The sequence below is a fragment of the Lutzomyia longipalpis genome, chromosome 1 (genome assembly GCF_024334085.1).
Source record: "Lutzomyia longipalpis isolate SR_M1_2022 chromosome 1, ASM2433408v1".
In the NCBI taxonomy this organism is placed as follows: domain Eukaryota; kingdom Metazoa; phylum Arthropoda; class Insecta; order Diptera; family Psychodidae; genus Lutzomyia; species Lutzomyia longipalpis.
In genome coordinates, this window is record NC_074707.1 from 43392117 (window position 1) to 43412618 (window position 20502).

At 40.0% G+C, this 20502-nt stretch overlaps 1 protein-coding gene across 7 annotated transcripts; it reads right to left on the bottom strand.

Moving 5' to 3' along the window:
- Positions 1-30: 30 nt before the first annotated feature.
- On the bottom strand, positions 31-19490 carry LOC129787497 (acetyl-CoA carboxylase). Of its 7 annotated transcripts, none has more exons than XM_055823138.1 (10): positions 19205-19490; positions 14033-14348; positions 9971-10088; positions 3683-7921; positions 2919-3221; positions 2665-2835; positions 1574-2597; positions 1225-1499; positions 492-968; positions 31-422 (listed from the first exon to the last, which is right to left on the bottom strand). In XM_055823138.1, the coding sequence occupies exons 1-10, from the start codon at positions 19212-19214 to the stop codon at positions 285-287; spliced, it is 7071 nt and encodes a 2356-aa protein (XP_055679113.1). In that variant the 5' UTR covers positions 19215-19490; the 3' UTR covers positions 31-284. The 7 variants fall into 7 exon arrangements, with proteins under 7 accessions (XP_055679113.1, XP_055679117.1, XP_055679116.1 ...); XM_055823142.1 differs by lacking the exon at positions 19205-19490 and adding an exon at positions 18659-18793; XM_055823141.1 differs by lacking the exon at positions 19205-19490 and adding an exon at positions 15962-16133.
- Between the last annotated feature and the right edge of the window lie 1012 nt (positions 19491-20502).

The window sequence follows — 20502 nt, forward strand, 5'->3', positions numbered from 1 at the left end:
CTAAATAAATAAATAAAAGACTAAAATACATAATTTTCCTGTGAAACTATTTTTTTGTCATCTAAATTTTAGGATTTTACAATGAAAATTACAATTACAGCATGATTTTGTTATGTTTTTTCTTATGTTGTATTGCAGAACTCCTCCTCCTCTTTCCCCAGGCTGTGTGGAAAATGAATAAAACACCCCCCAAAAGCATGCGAGCAGCAATGAGAGAGAGAGAGAATAATTTAGGGAAGGAAAGCTAAATGCATTTTGTGTTCTCATTTTGGCGTCGTGAATCATCATCCCAAATTCGGTGCTGAAGAATCCTTCTCGGCAAATTCCAACTGGGTCAGCGTTCGTACAACTTCTACACGATTAGCGGGTGAAAGGGCTTGACATAGCCCCACGACGGCATCCAAAGCAACTTCCGGACATTCCTAGAAGAGAAGAGAAGCAAAAAGGAGTTAAAAATCAAGAAGAGTTTTTGTGCTGTTTCATCTACTCACTTCTAAAGCTTTCTGAATCTGTGAGATGATCGCATCCTTCTTGACGGATTTAATGTTCTTCGACACGGTGGATTCATCGGATTTCTGCAGCTCCAACCACTGCACGACGTCCTCATTGTTATCCCAGAGGTAGGCCTCTGTGGCGCCGCGATCCTCAACAAACCACCGCCGTAGCATTGATTGAGCTTGCCCCACTGATAAGCTTTCCTGCGCTGCGAGGATTTTCTTGACAAATTGATCCTCCAGCAGTAATCTCCGGAGACGCCAGTAGAGCCACTTCCTCGATCCACGCCATGGAACAACCTCACTGATGCATCCCTTCTCCAGCATCCTCTCGGGCGTATCGTGCAAGTCGGCAAAGTGAACGGCAACGGTGTGATAGACGTGCATCAGGGAGCTCGTTCTCTCCTTAATCTTCCCCTCAAGCTCCTGAATTTTATCCTTATTTTCACCCACATTCGCAATTTCTCTTCGAAGCTGGAAAAAAGGATTTTTTTTTTAGATTAGATTAAGAGTTCAGGGACTGTATTCTCTAAGAGTGAAAAACTCTCGTGATAAACTCCCGAAGGCTTTTTGCAGGAAAAAAAGAGTGAGGAAAACTTCACGTGAGCATGATCCCGGTTTTTACATTGCTTTTAAAGCTCTAAAGCCTTCAGGAGTTTATCACGGGAGTTTTTCACTCTTAGAGAATTCATGCTCTGGGAGTAGAAGAAGAGGAATCTTCAAAACTTACATCTAGGACAACAGGATCAACCCTCTGGATTGTCTTGAGAATGTCCTTATCTCTGAATTTCACTTCAACAATCCCCTCAGGCTCCAACACTCCGGCACGTGATTCCGGATCGGCGTAGCATTCAATGTAGCGGGGATTAATGGTGGGATCCAGGACAGCCCAGGCGCCACCACGTAGCTCTGAATTGGGGGGCAAGTAAACTAGCACTGGTTGAGTATATTCCCGCAATCCATCCACAATATAGGCGCCGAACTTTACAATCTGCTCGTACATGTCTGCAAAAGACACAAAAAACACGAAAAATTAAAAGAAACAATTCTTTCCTCAAGGAAGTTCTTTCAACACTTACCCTTCATCCCTCCGGAGAATCCACGCCAGTTGGCAAAGATAATCAATGGCAACTCCTCTCGGCCAAAATCTTTAATTGCTTGTGCTGTTTTGTACGATGAATCCGGGTACCACACCTGCCCAGCTTGTTGGAGGGTTTTTGCTTCGGAATCCATATTTGCCGGATCAGCGGGCATTGTCACCTCAACTGTTCGCGTTTCCACGGCAATAACTCCCACGGGAACACCTCCAAGACGCGCACGTCCCGTGACAACAGTCTGAGCCCATGGCTCCATTATCTCAGACCACGAATCCCGATCGAAGAAGCCCGTTTCCCATTCTCCGGGATTACTGGGATTGTGTCGCCCCGCAAGGAGCCATCGTGGATCGTAGGGGACCTTCGTGGGGAAGAATTCAACGTCCCGATCAACGGGATCACATGGAATTGTCATGGGAATCTCACAGCCCTTGTAGGCAGGAATGTAGGATAACCAGTGGAGCACGCGGTAGACCCCATCGAGGTCAACGGCTTCCGTTTTATGGGACACCCCGTTGTTGTACATAATCTGAACACCACCCAATTGATTATTCGACGCATAAACCATCCTACCCAGAAGCTTATTGAGGGCAGCATAGCCCGTGAGAATAATATGCGAATTATCAATTTGAATAACTCTCTGCCCAAGACGCAGGAGGTACGACCCAATACCAATTGCCCTGCACGACACCATGGAGATCGTGACAATCTCCTCGTATGCCCTTGACGTCTCACCGGCAATCATTCCGGCGTATCGAAGATTCTCCACACCAATTGCATCCTCCTTCCCAATTATATCCGTTATCTTGTACCGTGGCTCCCCTTCGTCCTCAATGAGGATGGCACGGACTGAATTGAGGCTGGCAAGTTTGCTGTAGTCTTCCGTTGTGAGGTAGAGATATTTGAAACCCTTATCCGGTTCATCTGGGTCCTCCCAGGCAATCTTAAACAGAGCCTTCACTTCCTCCGCTAAACCAATACGGGCTCCACTGTTGCATGATATGTAGACCTAATTTCGAAGAATTTTGCTTTAAAATCAATCCTAATTAAACCCTTAAAGAGCAGGCTCAACTCACCCTTGGAATCTTCCTTTTGCGCGCCAAGACGGAAGCTTCGTTGAAGAGCAAATCTTCCTTAACACCAAAAGAACCAACAAAGAAAGTTAAATCGTTGGCAATCAGGATCATTTCTCTGCCTTTTGGGTATTCAGGTGTGCAAATCACAATCCTCCACGCAACCATACCGCACTGGAAGAAATTATTGAAGGATTAAAAATCAAATTTTGAGTCAAAAAAGATATTTTCAAAGGAAAATTTTTGAAGGAACTCACATCATTCTCCCCGGGAAGTCTCTGTACCTCCTCCAGGATATCCCCATTGAGGACAAGCTCAACGCATTCTAGTAAAACTTTCTCAGGAATGTGCAAATCCAGCGTTGGCCGAGCCTTCAAGTATTCCTTCCACAGACGTTCAGCCATCTGTCTAAACATATCGGGAATATCATACACGTACGTTGTTCCATTCGATTGTGCCTGGAAGCGTTTCTGCTGGAGGAAATCTTTGGTCATGTAGGGCGTGGAGATGGCTAAACCATGCAGTGGACCCTGCTTTGGACCATAGCTCTGGAACTTTATCTACAAACACAACAATTTTCATTAATTTTTGAAGAAAATATAAACTTGAAGTTTGAACACTTTTGAATACACTTTGAGGTGTTCCCGGAAAGAGTCACAAGTGGCTGTAAATTGTGCAGGAAGACTGTCCATTGCATCAGGAAGTTTCTAAGGGGTCGTAGGAACTTTCTTTTCAACACCCGGCTGATCCCTAAAGTCATCTTTGTGTCAAAATCTGAGTTTATAAAAATACTTGGAAAAGAAAAGAGGACTTCCTAAATGGATAGATTCTGACCCCTAAATGAAATCAAGGATCAACCGGGTGTTGAAAAGAAAGTTCCTACGATCCCTTAGAAACTTCCTAATGCAATGAGCAGTCTTCCTGCACAATTTCCAGTCACTTATGGCACTTTCCGGGAACACATCAAACCGCTCAAATTGCTGAAGCAAATTACGTTGGAATATCAAGTGTAAAAACTCACCACTCCTGTTTCCGGATCCGTAACCTCGTAGTAGAGACTTAAATCGAGAAAGTACCCTGAGTCATTGGCTATGCACAAGCGTAGAGCCGTATTGGGGGATTGGGGAGTTTGCCGAATGACCATTTTGAGTTCAGCTTGCAGTACACGAAGCTTCCAGAGTCTCGGTCCGTAGCGCATCACCATCTTCGTGACGGATTCCTCAATCTTCGATGGGTCCATAATGACGGTGGGCACAAAATTGAGGAAGATATGATTGCAATCCGTTCGCTTTGCCTGTGGATGCGAAAAGGCCACTTCGAGTTCATCCATAGCTTCCAGCAGGACGCGTTCCCCTTCATTTTGCAAATACTCAAATGACGCCTCTTTGGTGATCAAATCCGAATGCCGAATGATGGAGCGAATGAAGAAACGATAGTCCGTCACCTCCTGCCCCTTGGCCACTTTGGCACGCCCAAGGTACAGGTGCATCTTCTGATTGGCAGTGGGTAGAGCTTCCAGGTCATACGTGCGCATCCGATTGAGTTCCAGCTGAAAGGCACACGCTGGCTCCAGATGCCGATAGATGCGATCCTCCTTGAAGAAGTCCCGCGCGCGATAGGTGAAGAATTTGGGGAATTGGCGCTTCTTCAGCGCCGCAAAGGTGATTCGGCGCACACGTCGAGCCAGCAACTCCTCCCTGTGCAGCGTCATAAAGCCCCCAAACATATCCGACATCTGCAAATCATCCATCTCACCGAGTCCCTTCACGGCGACGCTAAGTATGTGAATTGGCTCCATGGATTGATTGGCATCCATATCACCACCAATGCGTGTTACGGGATCCGAGATGGAGACATTAATGGAGGTACTATGGCGTCCGTCGGACACGGAGTCAGCCGCCTCGACTGCATCCAAGACTTTCGTACTGACAAAAGCCGGCGAGGCGAAATCCTCCAGAAGATCGAGAATTTCATCTGAATACTCCTGGAAGTGTTCGAATGAATCAAAAGCCGCCATACATCCCGTCCGGATGGGAACTTCCAGCTCCCCATTCTCATGTGGCACCCTATTGGGATGCGATGTGGGCAGAAGGAATTGGAAATGCACAAGAGGCACCTCCCCGGACAATTCCAAATGCTGCAGGCAAGTTAACTCATAGGAGGTGTAGGCACGTCGTACGTAGACTTCAAGGGCAGCATTGCACACTGCCCGATTGGAGTGATAGAAGAAATCATGGAGAATATCGAAGATTGACGTCTCGGACAGAATGAGGCGCTGGAGATTCTCCGGATGGAAATCATGGCCGTACATATCGACGGCTGAGAGGAAGATTGACTCCATCTGATTGTGCCGCAACTCATAGGCTGGCTGATGGGCTGCAATGAGAACTTGTCTTGCTCTCAGGGCAACCCTGGAATGTTCAGCCCTATTGAGGGATGTCAATTCACTCAGTGTGGCTGCGAGTTCATCCGTCAAACCGGGCTCATTGGCCCACAGATGATCCACAAGTAGTGTCACCAGGAGATTCTTCTTCGCCACCTGACTATGGGAGAAAATTGTGCTAACCACCTGCGTCATGTCATCCTTGTGCCTCTCCCGCACTCCTGCCACGCACTTATCGTAGTGCCCATGCTGGAATTGTGACTCAACAGCATAGTATTGCCGGAGGAGTTCGTGTACAGCTGCCTTCATGCGTCCCCGGATGCCATTCCTGTACCGCTGCACCAGCTGCACAATCCCCTGCGTTGTGAGGAAGAAAACATCCCGATCGGCACGTTTCTGCAGCGTAGCAGCATGCGTATCGATGACACTTGCAATCTGCTGCGATGGGAATTGTGCCAGAACACTCGTGATATTCCTCTCATACAGCGTCATCAGCTTCCGGATCTTCTTCTCCACCACAATGGGAATCCTTCCGGAAATTGTGGCAATGACCTCCTGAAGTTCCAACAATGGGAGTGAAGGATCCCTCAAGCTCTGCATGAATTTCTCAATAATTTCCCTGAGACGTGGTGCATTGTAGGGGTCGGGGAGACAGTAGCCTGCCAGGCAGTTCTCCAGGATGGACTTGTAGCTGCTGTGAACGCGATTCAACTTCTCGGGAATGTTGGCATTCTCCACATGCGGGAAGGGGCTCCGGAATGGCTGTGCCTTGGTCACGAGAGACGGATCATCGAGCTCCAGGTGCCCAATGAGGGATCCCGCATCGAGAACAGCTCCAGGACGTCGAACAAAGGACACTGTGCCTGCTTCTTGGGATGTCAGCGTCATTACCATCTTCATTACTTCAATTTCCGCATAGGGCTGCCCCTTGCTGACATGGGCACCATCCTCAATGAGTAGATTAATCAACTTCCCCGCTGAAGGACTCCTCAGCAAAGATGGATCATTCTCCTTGTCAAACACACACGTTTGATTGCCAATAACAATGCGGTAACGATCAACTTCCTCCTTCATGTACGTCGTGTAGCTGGCACCCTCGAGGGAGAGCAACATCCCACCATCTGACAGCCGGTGAATCTCAACTTCCTTGAAGGAACCATTCATGACTAAGAAGTATGTATTTGGTCCACTTTTAGCAGCCTGTACTTTGTACCGAATACTCTCAGCTATGAGTTCCACATCCACAACATTTGTCAGGGTATTTGCTGCCTGAATTTGTCCCTTCTCCAGGGCTGTTTGGAAGCTCGTGAATGCCTCTGTGATCTGTCGATCGGCAATATGAAGGGATCCACAGATAACGCCCAGAAGGATATCTGGCTTCTCAGCCTGCACACGTTCAGCAATCAATGCATCCAACCATGCGGTATCGATGGTATTCTCCAGGAAGCGATTAGTCTCCAACAGGGTGATCAAATACTCCACTGTTGTCCGGAAATCCCCGCGAATTGAGAGCTCTTTGAGGGCAATAACCAAATTCTCTCGTGCCTGCTGACGATTCTCCCCCCAGGAGAAGCAATGCCCAAATTGGGAATCAGCAAATTCATGAAGACCCCCCGATGCGGCAACACTAAAGTACCCCCAAACATTTTTACTCGAGCGGAAATTCAATTCCTGCACCGTCCCTGAGCTCGGTTTGAAGCCCTCATCCGGGTTTTCTGACGTGATTCTCGCTGCAATAACATGCCCCCATGGACGTGGTTTCTTCGATGGATTCTCAAAGTCAATCACAGATGTCCCCCATGGGGATTCCCCGTACAACAAACGAATATCCTTGATGCGATAGAGCGGGATTCCCATTCCAATTTGCAACTGACACGCCGGAAGATTCACATCAGCCACCATTTCCGTACATGGATGCTCAACTTGCAGACGTGGATTGAGTTCGAGGAAGAAGTACCTCCCCTCGGGATCGTACAGATACTCAACAGTGCCCGCACTTACGTACCCCACCATCTTTGCCAATCGCACAGCTGCCTTCTCCATATTCTCAAAAACTTCCGGTTGTGCCACAATTGCCGGAGCTTCCTCAATGATCTTCTGATGACGTCGCTGAATGGAACAATCTCTCCCGAATAAACTAATGGCATTCCCATATTGATCTGCCAACAGTTGAACTTCCAAATGCCTGGCGCCACGGGCGAGTTTCATAACAAAGATCGGCGATCCCGGGACTTCAGCCTGAACCTGACGGAAGAGTGCGGGGAATTCATCGGGGCTGTCAACACGACGAATTCCCTTCCCACCACCACCCTCGGATGCCTTAATCATCACGGGGAAGCCAATCTTTGCTGCTGCCTGCAAGCCCTGATCGGGTGTCGTGACACACCCACGCCCAAACAATTCACTCGAAATCTTAATCTTCTTCCCACTGTACTGCGCCTTGAGCTCCGATCCGGACCACGGGAGTGTTGGAATGTCAGCTGTTTGGGCGACAATTGACGATGCCACCTTATCCCCAAGGGCCCACATAGCACGCTCTGGTGGTCCCAGAAAGACAAGACCCTTCTTGTGCAGCAATTCCGGGAGTTTGGGATTCTCCGAAGCATGCCCCCAACCCGCCCACACAGCCTGCACTTGCGTCCGTGTGGCAATGTCCAAAATCAACTCAACATTGGCGTAATTGTTGTTATTCGACCCACCCGGAACCGGAACGTACAGATCAGCCATCTTTATGTACTCCGCATTGGCTTTCAGATCTTCCGGTGTGACCATCACGACAAACTTCACGGCGCGCTCATTCTTAAACATCTCATAGGACCACCGTCTTATCGAACGCATACACTTAACGGCTGCTATGCCATTGTTGGCAATCAGCACCTGTTGCGAATACACAAGATTCAATCTATTAGTTGCCGCAGCAGAAGCGTTCGCGTTTGTGGTGCGCAATAAAACCACAAAAGCTTTTACATTGTGCTATGTTATTCTTCCACTATCTCCCGCCGTTGTTGTTGGTGTGATATGGATTAATGTAAAAGTATGTAAAGCAGATTAATAGCAGCAACTATACAGTGTTGTGATTAAACAGAAATCATTTACAGCATTGGAAAATTTTCTAATTATTTATTCTTTGTACTTATGACGCGATGAAGGTTCAATTTGAAATTTAAATCAAATGTGGAATAAACTTTTTAATTACAAGATTAAAGCTTTGCAGTTTAATCATGTTTCTAAAAGATATTAGACGATTTAAAAAAAAATAATAGTTATTTTAACAAAACATCATAAGAATGAATAAAAAATAAAAGAAAAATAAAATTTATCTAGAAAGCAAAGAGACTAATAAAAGGAGTTAATTCATCTTAGTTCTTGCATAAAATCATTAGAAAATAAAAACCTAACTGAGCCTTATTCAGCGACCAAGAAACCCCTGAAATTCGATTGAAATCTTGAAATTTCAATACAAAATTCAAAGATTTCAAGGGTTTCTATGTCGCTGAATAAAGCCCAATAAAAATAATTCTTGTCTTTATTCTGGAATTGAGATTTAAAGTTCTTTAAGTTTTAAACTTTTATAATTATAATGAATCAATGAGACTTTATTTCTCGTCTAAAATACCTTCATAATATTTAACTTGTGTCATATTCAAAGGATATTAAGAAAAACCCTAAAGTGAATAACCTCCTTTTGACATAATAACTCTCCAATTTGTACAAATCAATATATTCTAAATTAGCTCAATTAGTCCCAATTATTCAATAATGGAATTGCAGAAAAAAATTACCACGTTCGTTATAAATTTTATATCTTGATTTTTATGACCAATTCAAACTTTAAAAAACATTTGTTTCAAGAGTTAAAAAAAAAGAATTAAAAAAAAATTCCCAATTAAGAATTAAAAATGCTTTAGATATAAAAAGAACATAAAATTAATATAAAAAAAAATGATCTTATTTGAGAAAAATTTATTATTTTTATTACTTTATGACTTTATCACTAACTTTATCTAACTTTAGTCAAACTTTAGCCATCTGTTGATATTTCATTACATCGATGTACAAAGTTTAAACGCTTCAACAAGTGATTAAGGACAATTTACGTAATTTCTTAAGCACCGTCCTCTCATCAAACGATGACGATTTATTTTCAGTTAAATAAAAGACAAATCATTGTACAAAAAAACGTCTAAGAATCTACAGAATTTGGAGACATTTTACGTCATCAAATAGTATATTGAATCCAAATAAGAATTTTACGTAAAATCATGCGTCTTTTCATCGATCATTGAGTTTTTTTCTTGATCAATGAGCCATACAAATTGAGAGCCATCATTGAGGTGGTTTTTTGTTGAAGCTATTAGCAAATTTGCAATATTTACTTTCAATAATGAAGAGTTAAAACAACGACATTCCGTGCTTATTTGAAATTACATATATTCTTGCTTATGTCACCATGTCTGGGCTCAAAGTTCTCTATCCATGTGAATTGTATTGAAATATTCCAATAAACAGCAAATATACGATAAGATGAGAAGACAAACATAATTAATATTTTCAATAATCAGTCTCTTTTTATCTCCTTGCGGTTTTGGTGGAAGCAACGTAAATTACTCTTCCAACACTTTCCATCACATATATACCAACATATTACAAGATATATAAATGTAGGTAACACCAACAAGTGACGCGATTTTTGCTCATTGCGCCTGGTTTGTGTTGGTTTTATATTAGTATGGATGGAGAAAAATCAAGGCTAGTGAGTCTCATTGCGTATTGATTACATAAGACTTTTTGGACATGCTTTAACCATGCTTGGAGGAGAGATTCAACGTATCACGAGCGAGAGAGAAGAAGAAGAAACTGCACAATCACTTTGTCAATATTTACATATTTCTTCAACTAATCATCTTCATTTTCCTATTTTCTTACCTTATTGATGACACGATTGCCACCGAATCTCTTCACAAACTCCTCAGGAGTTGCCAAGACAAAATCCCTCTCTTGATATCGATCCTGCCCAAGGCCCGTACCATGGGACATACTGGGTCTGCAAGAGATCATGAGAAGGCCGCATGTTAGTCAAAATCCACCAGCCAAACGAAAAAGCTCCTTAAAAGCTCTTTTTTTTTAGAAAAGAAAATCCACCCATTTCAACAATAAACTAATAAATAAATGGAGAGAAAGGAAATTTACTTTATTCCCGCACTCTGGGTGTTAACTTTGAGTAACCCAGTATCGATGGGTGGTGTAGGTGGATCGACTTTTGGTGGTGTATCCTCACATTCGGATCCACCACCGATTTTAATGTCAATTCCCGCTGGCATAATTCCTTCTGCATTGTCCGTCGTAGTATTCCAAGCATTAAGTTCTCCACTTTCAGCAAGAACAAATCGTTTACTTGCACGACGTTTCAGCATAATTCCTTTACAAATTAGTGTCCAAATGCACCCAAACACCATAAAACATAATTTTTCCACCTCCAAAAAAGGTGTAAATTAAATGTTTTAACTTCACGCACAACAACACACCAATATAGTTACTAAATTTTCTCTCTCACGCGCAGACAAAACTTTCCCTTACAATACTGCTTTGTCCCTTAAACACTGTCTCGTTACACATACACAACACGTTGGAATTTAATAAGGTCCACCACAGAGAGTTGGGGAGGAGGAGAACCTTGGGGAAAGAGATTTTCAAACTTATTAAGTACACCGAAAGAGTTGACAACGAGAGTAAAATGCCTTGAAGGTCAAGAAATTCCTCTTTTGAATAACTATCACGAAATATACAGCAGGTAAAGCAACGTACGGAGAGTAATTAGATAAATTTTCCCTCTGCCAAGGAAAACATCTCGTAATTTTATTGGTCGTCAAGTACAAAATATCCAATTTATTGTGAAATTTTTAATTAAAAGTTTTTTTTTTAAATCTGTTAAAGAAACTTTTGCAATAAAACGTTTAGATTGAGAATTAAATTGAAACTGAAAAGAGCTGGACGAGTGGATCGTTAAGATGTTGCTGAAGCTCTGAGATTTGCTTTTAAGGAAGCTCCTAATCTCTAATGTGAGCCACGCGAATGACCTGATTCAACCCCGGAACCCACGTAAACACCTTCTTAGACTGATAGTAGATGCACTAGTCTGGTTTACCCCCCAGATACAAATCATTTAATCTAAAAATAACAGACAGTGTATACCTACTAATTAATCAAAGTTAAGATTTTTATTGAATGAAAAAGTAAAATTTGATCCTCTTTTCTATCTTTTATACCTCCTTTTGTCAAAGTTTAAATTGAAACGGAGTTTAAACTTCCCTAAGGCCTAAGAAAATAAGATTTAAACTTAAGACAAATTCCCTAACTTACCTAAGGAAAGAATCTTTAAATTATATTTTCAGACTTCAATTTTTATCCAAATTTTTACTTCAGTAGAGAGCCTAAAAAACATTTCAAATCATGGCAAAAAGTATTAATTATTTTAAAAAACAATTTACGTGCTAAAATCTAAATCTTAAAGGCCGCCATTTCATTCTCCCAGACCTTAAGATTTTTTCTCTCGTTAGACTCTTCAAAAAAACACTTAACGTCACATCTCGTCCATCTCATAATTTAAATGGCTGGAAGAAAAGAGATAAAACTTCCATTCGGAAATCGTTAAAATGAAATTTTATCAAACTTATCTCTCATGCAAATCAAAAAAAAACAACAAACTAAAAAAATCTCTTTATCATGTTGTAACCTATATTTGTTGTGATAACGTCATTAAAATAGACATTTTCATGAGGAAATTTCTTTTAAAAAATCGAGACTTTCGAGACATTCTCTTTGAGATTCCTGAAAACCACAATTTCGTTGCAATATTGCGTATAAGGCAAAAATATTTCTCGAAAGGAGATTTTTTTATTCAAAATAAAAAATTCATCACAAAACTGCACGAAAGAAATTGATTGTGTTCACACCACCGCGGCTGATTACTTAATATTTTAAAACTCAAGACTGTGTGTATTTAAGCGATGTGGAGGGAATGAAATTCAGGTTAAAATATGCACGTTTTAGCTCTTTTTTCAACTCTCTCGCATACACCCTATTAGCACATCAATTTGCAAGAAAACCATCAAAAATGTTATTCCAAAATATAAGAAATATGGCAATCAGGAAACTCGAGAAATCATATTTGGGTCACAAGCGAAAAAAAACTGAGAGGTCACACCGAAAGAGTAGAATTTATTAACTAATTTTTACAACAGAAACTTTCTCACTGTGCGAAGATTAAAAAACAGAAAACGTGCAAACTCCGAGTCGACCAACCACAGACTGACTCTTCCTCAATCACTGATTTCTTGTCCATAAACTCACATTGTCCGCCGTTGTGTGAGTACGGTGGGGAATACTCCTCTTTTCACTCCCGCCACACGCAATTTCTCTTCCCACCTGGCATTTCCTACCTCTACCTATACCTACCCACTATTACCTTTAAACACAAATCCACCTGAAGTAAAAGCTCTATCAGTGTATTGAGAGCTTATCAAGTGCATTCCAATTGAACGATCGCGCACACAAAAGTGAAAAAGACTCAGCTATAGCAACAGAGTTAAGAGACCCCCCTCAGTTGACATTTTTTCCACATAAGAGATAAAAGTAATTTAATGATGAAAGATAATTATGTTTTTTTTGTAGAAGCGCATAAAAGCAATAGATAAAATATTAAAAAGTCACTTTGGAGAAAGAAAACTTGAGATTCGTCCTAATGGGGTGAATAGAAACAGCAGGATTGCACAAGAGTTTGAATGTATTGGATGTAAACAACAAATAATCTTCATTTTCTTTAGTTTTATTAAAATCATTTAAAATAAATCCCTACTAGGTCCTAGAAAACCTATGTATGGTTCAGTCTTTAAGAAAAATCTTTTGAGTGAGAAATTCTCAAAATATTCAAGTCTAAGAAGTAAAAAATATATTTGATCATCTAGTGGATATCCTAATTAGTATTCCGTTTACTTTTATTGTTCAGAGATTAGAATTGAAGCTAAATCCATAATTAAATGAAAATCTAAGTTGAATAACAAGAGTCTATAAAGTCAAATACGGACAAAATCAGACAGGAATCTTGTCAAGAATAAAACGATTTTGGCCAATTAATAAATGATCACAAAATCGATTAAGTAATGAAATTCCTTTTTGATTTGAATTAGAATTTAAATTAGAATCACTGAAGCATTATTTCTATAAAAAGAATTCTAAGAATTTCAAAAATCATTCATAAAAAGGAAAAATATAAACACTGTTTTGCATTCATGTATAAAGTTCACTAAATGGGTCAAATGTTGTAGATTTTAATATTCGTCAACGTCATAAATTGACCCAATAACTTTCATGTTTTATTTTAGTTTATTATAATTTTTAATTATTATATTAAAATCATATCATTTCATTCCATTTTGACGTAAAAAAGTTTTGATATTATTTTTTTAACCTACGCGTGGAATATGAAAATTATTCATATAAAAGTTATTATTGTCAACCATAAACTATGTTATTCAGAATCATATTTATGCTAATAAAATTTAAACGCGTGGAAAATGAGAACAATAAAAACAAACTAAAGGTTGTAAAAAAATAAAAATCATCACTTACTCTTTGTTGCCAATTCTTTAACGAATTTTAATGGATTTTTTTCTCGCGAAATCTATTTTATTGCAGAGAAAAATCTCAACTCTGGAAGAAGTATTTTGCAAAAATCTCTCATCTATAGCTCCATCAACTCTACCCGCGCAAACATACACAGTGCACACATATAAAATCGATGTAAAAATCAATCATTGATGATGATTAATTCATCACAACAACATGTCATTCTCACAGTCATCAGATATTTAGTTCTTCATTTTGCTAATAAAACATTCTCATCGCAAAGTAAACTCCAAACCAAAATAGAAAATTTACAAATTTGGACAAAATAAATAAATAAATAATGTAGGTATATAGGTAGCTCACCTTAGTCGCTTTCGCTTCTCCATCAAATCGTGGGACATTCTTATACCATTCGTCACGAGATTCTGATTAAAATCATCACGATCTTCTGTCGCCTCCTGCCCATTTTCTGCCGCTTCTTCGCCCACGGTGAAACTCGGACGATCACCGGCACTATTTGCTTCCGCCTCCATTACTGGCTCACAATCACCGTTCACAGATTCAATATCACTTTTGTTCTCAATGATAAAATTCTCATGCGAAAACTTCACTTTACGAATGCCTGTGGTCTCTGTGTCGTCACTTTTAGCTGCACTCGACGCACCTTCTTCTTCGCCGTCTGCAATGATTGAGAAAAATTTGCATTTTGAAAGACTTCTTCAGTTAAGAATTTCAGCATCACTGTGTGCAGTTTTTTTTTTCTTTTTTAAATCTCAAAGAATTAGAAGTAATTTTACACACTCGAATAGACAACTGGAAGCGGCGTTCTAATATTCTTCCCTTCCGCAGCACCCCTCAATAATTTCCGAAAACATAGTGCCACAAGTGCAAAGAGGCTTAACATTAAAATAATGTATAACATTTATGCAATGGCTTGGATCTTCACCATCGTCCAAAGAACTTTTCATTCAAACACTTTGATGACCTTTTCTCTGTGTCAGAATTTGGATTTTGTAACTGGAAAAGTCAATAGAAATCAATAAAAAGTTGAATATTTTAGAAAAAAAAAATAACTCCTCTTTCATTCAATCCTGAGAAAAAAAAGTTTCTTATCTTCTCATGATAAACCATTGACACGCCAGCAAACAAAACACATTAAAAGTTCTTTCTAAGTTCTTATGCAAAAATTATTATCAGTTGAGCGTACAAATTGTGCTGTTATCACGTGTTTTGCGCATCTCTCGTGGAGGCTTTTATTGCATAAAAAATATCTCTTCATTATAAATTGCACACATTCGTGCAAATAAAGACTTTTATGGGTTTATAAAAATTAGAAGAAATTCAAGGTCAAGTGCTCGAACTAACCGTGAAAAAAAAGCCCTAAATGTGATAAAAAGAAACAAGGAAAAAATGTACAAAGCGATAAGATTTCTTTCTTAATCTAGAGCACGCAAATCGAGGAAAGAACGTCACTGTTTATTTAACCTTTTTGTACCTCTAAAATGTTTTTTGTTGTTGTTGAAGAATTTATAATTATTTAAATGTATGCCGAACGATAGAAAAATCACAAATAAAAAGATAAAAAGTTGTATCAAAAGTTAGAATCGAACTAACACTACTTGGTAAGCATTTAGATCTAGCACCACTCGGTTAATTATTTCGTCTATTTTTTTTTAGTTTAATATGGCTCATGAAATTTAATTTTAAATAAAAGATTTGTTTAATTTTCTTCGCATTAAAAGAAATCATTAAATAACTTAATTAGGCTTTGTTTTAAAGCTTTGAAACAAATTAAATATTTCTTTTAAGTATTAACCACATTCCAATAAAGTTTTCTTTGCATAAAATCCATATTTATTTAAAAAAAAATCCCTGAGAGTTTAGCACACCGTCTTCTTAACACTTCCGGGGATTGATTTCTGCGCATTTTTTCGCCACAGTGCCCCACTTTAATTTATGCGTCAAGAAAGATTAAGTAATATTACCGCGTAAGCCGTAGATACGGCAAACCAGCCAGAACTGGATGATTGAGGTGAAAAAGAGCAACGCTGATAAAATTTCAGAAACCCCATGGGAGTGAAATCGATACGTACAGCTTAAATTGAAGCTTAAACTTCTCAAAAGTGTTAGAGTTTTGCGAAGAAACATCTATCAGTGTTCTTATATTGCAAAATGTTCACAGGAAGCACACAGGGGAGAACACTGCGCGTTATCAATGCCACAAAAGAGAGGTGCTCAAAATTTTTTTTCGGCAAGAAACGATAAAAATCACAGAGATAGCAAAAATATCACCTTTCCTGGATGAGACACCCCACACTGTGAGAAAAATGTGTGCCAAATCGCACCGCAAAGTTTAGCAAAAAGACCTCACACCAGGTGATAAGAACTTTTATTTTCTTTTTAAACTCCCGTAGAATGTTGTGAGGATTCCGGTGTGATCGCTCTGGAAGTGAGATTGAGACTAAATCGAAAGGCAAGTTGATAAATCCAACAGCAATGGGGGAAACGATGAATCTCACAGTCAATGTCACGGGGTCACCGAGGATCGTGGCAGAAACGTATCATTCACTGAATTTACATAATGGAATGTTTCCTATCTTCCACCAAATTATCACACAAAAATAAAAGGGAAAAAAGTTTTAAGAATTTTGTCTCTTTACTTTAAAATTTCTCTAAAAAAAAACAACCGAGCATTCACGATCACTTGCGATCTTTAAGTGATCTCCACAACACACCATAAACCTCCAAAACCTGAGCAATATTGTTGCTATACAAATAAAATAATAAATAAAATTGCGCGTAGAGGAATAAACTCTGTAACGATTAAAAAGATATTTAATGTGACTTACTGAATTTAAGTGTTGCAAAAAAAAATTACAGGTATGATCGTGGAGTAAGATCATTGAACAATAGGAATGTACGTACGCGTACCTAACTCATTGTCACACATTTTACTTCACCCAGTAACCAATTACGGAATTTAACCACGCGCTATAAAATTCTAAGTAAATAAAAAAAGCTTTAAAAAAACTATGAATAAATTTAGTTAATTAAAATTCTAGAAAAGTGTAAAGGAAATGCAGGTTTCTTTGAAGTTAGTTTAAGCACTTTTATCTCTAAAACTGCATCGTTTTACTTTAAATATTTAAAGAAAAAGAAGTTTTTTAGGCGCTCTTTTCAGTTGTTTTTTGAAGTTCTAATATCTTAAAAATTTCTAGTACACCTTAAGAAGTTTAATTTGATCCCAAATTGAACAAAAACTTGACCGATTTTCAAGCTTGATCCAACTATTAAAAATGTTTTAAATGACTTCCACAATGTACTAAAAAGAACGTCTCTTAGCAATTTATTAGAAATCTAGAAAAATCTTCTATTTTTCTAAATCTTCAAATAATACAAGAGCTTTTGTTTTAGAGAAGACTCTCACGTAAAATTTAACTTCTAACACAGAGAAAATGAATAATAAAGAAAAATTAGAGCTTAGCAAAATGAGCCTTGGGTTGTACTAAAATTTTAGATCTTTTAAATCTTACAAATCTTGCAAATCTTTTTCCCAAAATACCAGAAAAATCATATATTTCTCTAAAAAAAAATAAGAAAATAAAAGAATAGACTCAAGAATTGATTATAAACTCCCAAAAGAACTAAAAAGGACATAGAAGAACTAACTTGTTCACTATTTAAAGCCTTTACTCTCATTTTAAAGCCACAAAAGTCATTGACCTTTTGAAACAAATGACTTTTAAAAATACAACAGCAACAACAATTTTTATAGTGCAAAAAGAAAAGAACTTTTTGTTGCAATTCTTCCATGCCCAAAATGAGACTCCAAAAGTACATGAAATTTCTTCATTGGAAATACCCAGATTCGCGGAGAACAATTGCTTTTGACGCGAAAGAATGGCCAGAAGAATTCTCGTGCTGTGGATGGGTCACTGACACCGCGAATACCGCAGAATTCTTCAGCGCACTCGCTCGTAAATCAATTTACGCGCCAATTTCTCACACATTTCGCCACCACTTGTGGACCCCACCAGGAGCTCCGCCAAGACACGACAAAATAAATAAATCGCACAGGTGAGTGTTGGCCAAGATAAATATTCATTGTTTTGCCTGTCGATTGACAAATCAATGACCTGCCCATTAAGCGCGCGCATTTACTGGATACAACACCACAGTTGGGAAACAGGAAGTCTCGTGCCAGGACCGGCTGGTCTCCCATTCCCCAAAAGGGGCTTTCGGGTGCGGCTCATGAGATTCGCAAATCCACACACCTCATCTGCCCATTGAGTAATCTCGTTTCTCTCTCTCTCCTCTGCTCCGGACTAACAAATACATTCTCAGGCGCAACCACGTTTTCCACACCGTGTCAATGGCGCGAGCATTCTCCGCCAATCCGAGGACAAGGTCAGCGTCGAACCGGCACAAACTCAACTACACATCTCTCTCACTCTCTGGGCCTCCTTGTGAGCCATGTGCGTGAAATTCTGCTCGAGATTTGCAGGCTGGAATGGGAATTTTTCCTAAGGTTTGTGCGTCACAAGGACTTTTGCAAGAAAAAGGGGGGAGGAAGTATCCTTTGAATTTTCCCCTGAAGTTTCGCGTAGTCCTTTGAGGCAGGGCAGGAATGAATTGAGCACCCGGAAGGTGCAAAAAAAAAATGAAGTCAATTCAATGCTTCTCTGGGGGAACACCTTTTCCGCCTCTGCAAAAAACTGCGTCAATCGTGCTTTATCGCGAAGAAACTAATCTGATAAGACAGCAGGGAGTTTTATGGGATCCATGAGCTCTCCAAAGGGATTACCCCACACACGCTGGTACAACAGCAGATCCCCGGAAGCCACGAAAGCGTCGCAACAGAGCACAAATGGGGGACAAATTCTCAAGATTCCACGGAGCTTCCACCTCAATTGACCTCTTACGTAGGTCAAATCGATGCGCACTCCACGTCAGACACTTTCCCTGCGCCACGTCCGCGTCTTAACTCACCAGGAAATGAACTCTGAGGGAGGGTTAACACTCTACAAAAGGATAATCACCATCCGATGGTGTTAGGTGTGGAATGGGGGTCTGTGGATGGTGTCTCTGAGGAGGGAGCTTCTTATCACCGCGACGGTTACGATTCGACTGATCTGGGCCACTCTTTGGCACACCGCATTCAGCCCAAATTGCTCCACACACACGCCCGTGTGTGTGGTGTGGACTTTTATTCCGGTATGGTGATTAAATTATCATAAATTGTGTCGATGAGGATGGCACGACGTAAACACATCTCATCGCGCTACAGCTCCGTTGTATAGCGCACGTCCTCGCCAAGGAATTGCCCAACAAATCAACCACTTTGAATTCGCAATTAGTGGGACAAAAGAGGCAGAAATCGCGTGATTCTGGGGCGAGATGAAATAACAACTTCGCGCGCCAGGAATACTTTTTTTTTTGCTCTGACAGCGCCCGAGACGTAAACAACCCATTATGGATGGGTCCTATCATTCCCACGACACAGGTAATGAGGCGAAAATCCCCCTGGAAACTTACTCAGATCCATGACGTGGCCACCAGAGGTCAAACGACGCAGGAAATCCCAAGTATGTGTCCGGAAGGAAGAAACTCCTGGAATTGGGACTCACGGTGCAGCTGCTTTTCTCGCAGATATTTCCACTGGCACTGTTACAAATTCACTGGAACTACACACGGAGGTCACATGCGGACATAATCACAAAGTTGGTAAGCCTGTTGCACTTGATTTTCCACGGAAATTGCGTAAAATGATTTTAGATTTTTTTATTTCACGAAGCAATTTCATGCAAACCAGAAACGTCATGTGAGCGAGACAACTATCGCCATCAAGGGATGTTATGATGATCTCTTTTGCTCCGTTAAATTTTCACGGTTTTCTCGCGTTTTCCACCGAATTTTTCCACCGCAAGTGATTTTTTTCGATTAGGAAGTGACGCCGCGTTGATTGGCATAAAAAATAAAAGATTCAAAAAAATTAATTCCGGGAAAATAACCTTTTTGAATTTCCCGCCTTAAAGATAGTTCCAAAAGCAACCGTTGGCACTGCTTGGCTCTGTTTCTGCAAGAGAAAATGAGATGGATGTATTTCATCGTTATCCGTCTCACTCACACATTGAATTTTTCGCAATTTTCCTGCGTTTGAGAAAAATTTTAAATTCAAAGTTTCCGTTAAGCTTTTTTGACAGCTAATTTTGTATGAATGCGTATTTTATACGCGTAAAAAATGGAAAATTTTTATTAATTCTAATCGTTTTTTTTTATAATACAAAAAGGATTAGAAATGGAAAAGAATATTGAAGAAGACATGAAAATAATTTTAAATTGTGCCATAGAAGAGTTTTTCCCATAGCAGTGATTTTTTTACACATTTAGGCGTAACAAAAATTTTCTCTAGTAGGCTTTGCTTTTTTTGTCAATTATACCCCATTCAGGAAAACCTTGTGAAAAATCATAAATCCCGGAGATATTTTTCGGTCATTTATTGAGCTGGAAGGTAGCTTGAAGGTGCTGTAGGAGTCAGGAAACATTTTCTTGATAAGGTGTTCCAAGAGTGATGAAAAATCCCTTTTTCTTCATAATAAGTTACCGGAAGAAGAAAGTGCCCAGCATTCATAAAGTTGAGGGCTACGAAGAACGGGGAGCTTCTGCGGGTGACCAAGGTGAACAAAGAGCATAATGAGGGCGAAACAAGAAAAAGTCAAGTCCCTTCGGCGGCCTAAGGGACTTACGACTTTTTTTTGTTTTGCCCTCGATAATCATCCTCTGTATGCTGCCAATCTCTCTGGACTTCCGCAAGTCAACAGCCTCAAACGTTC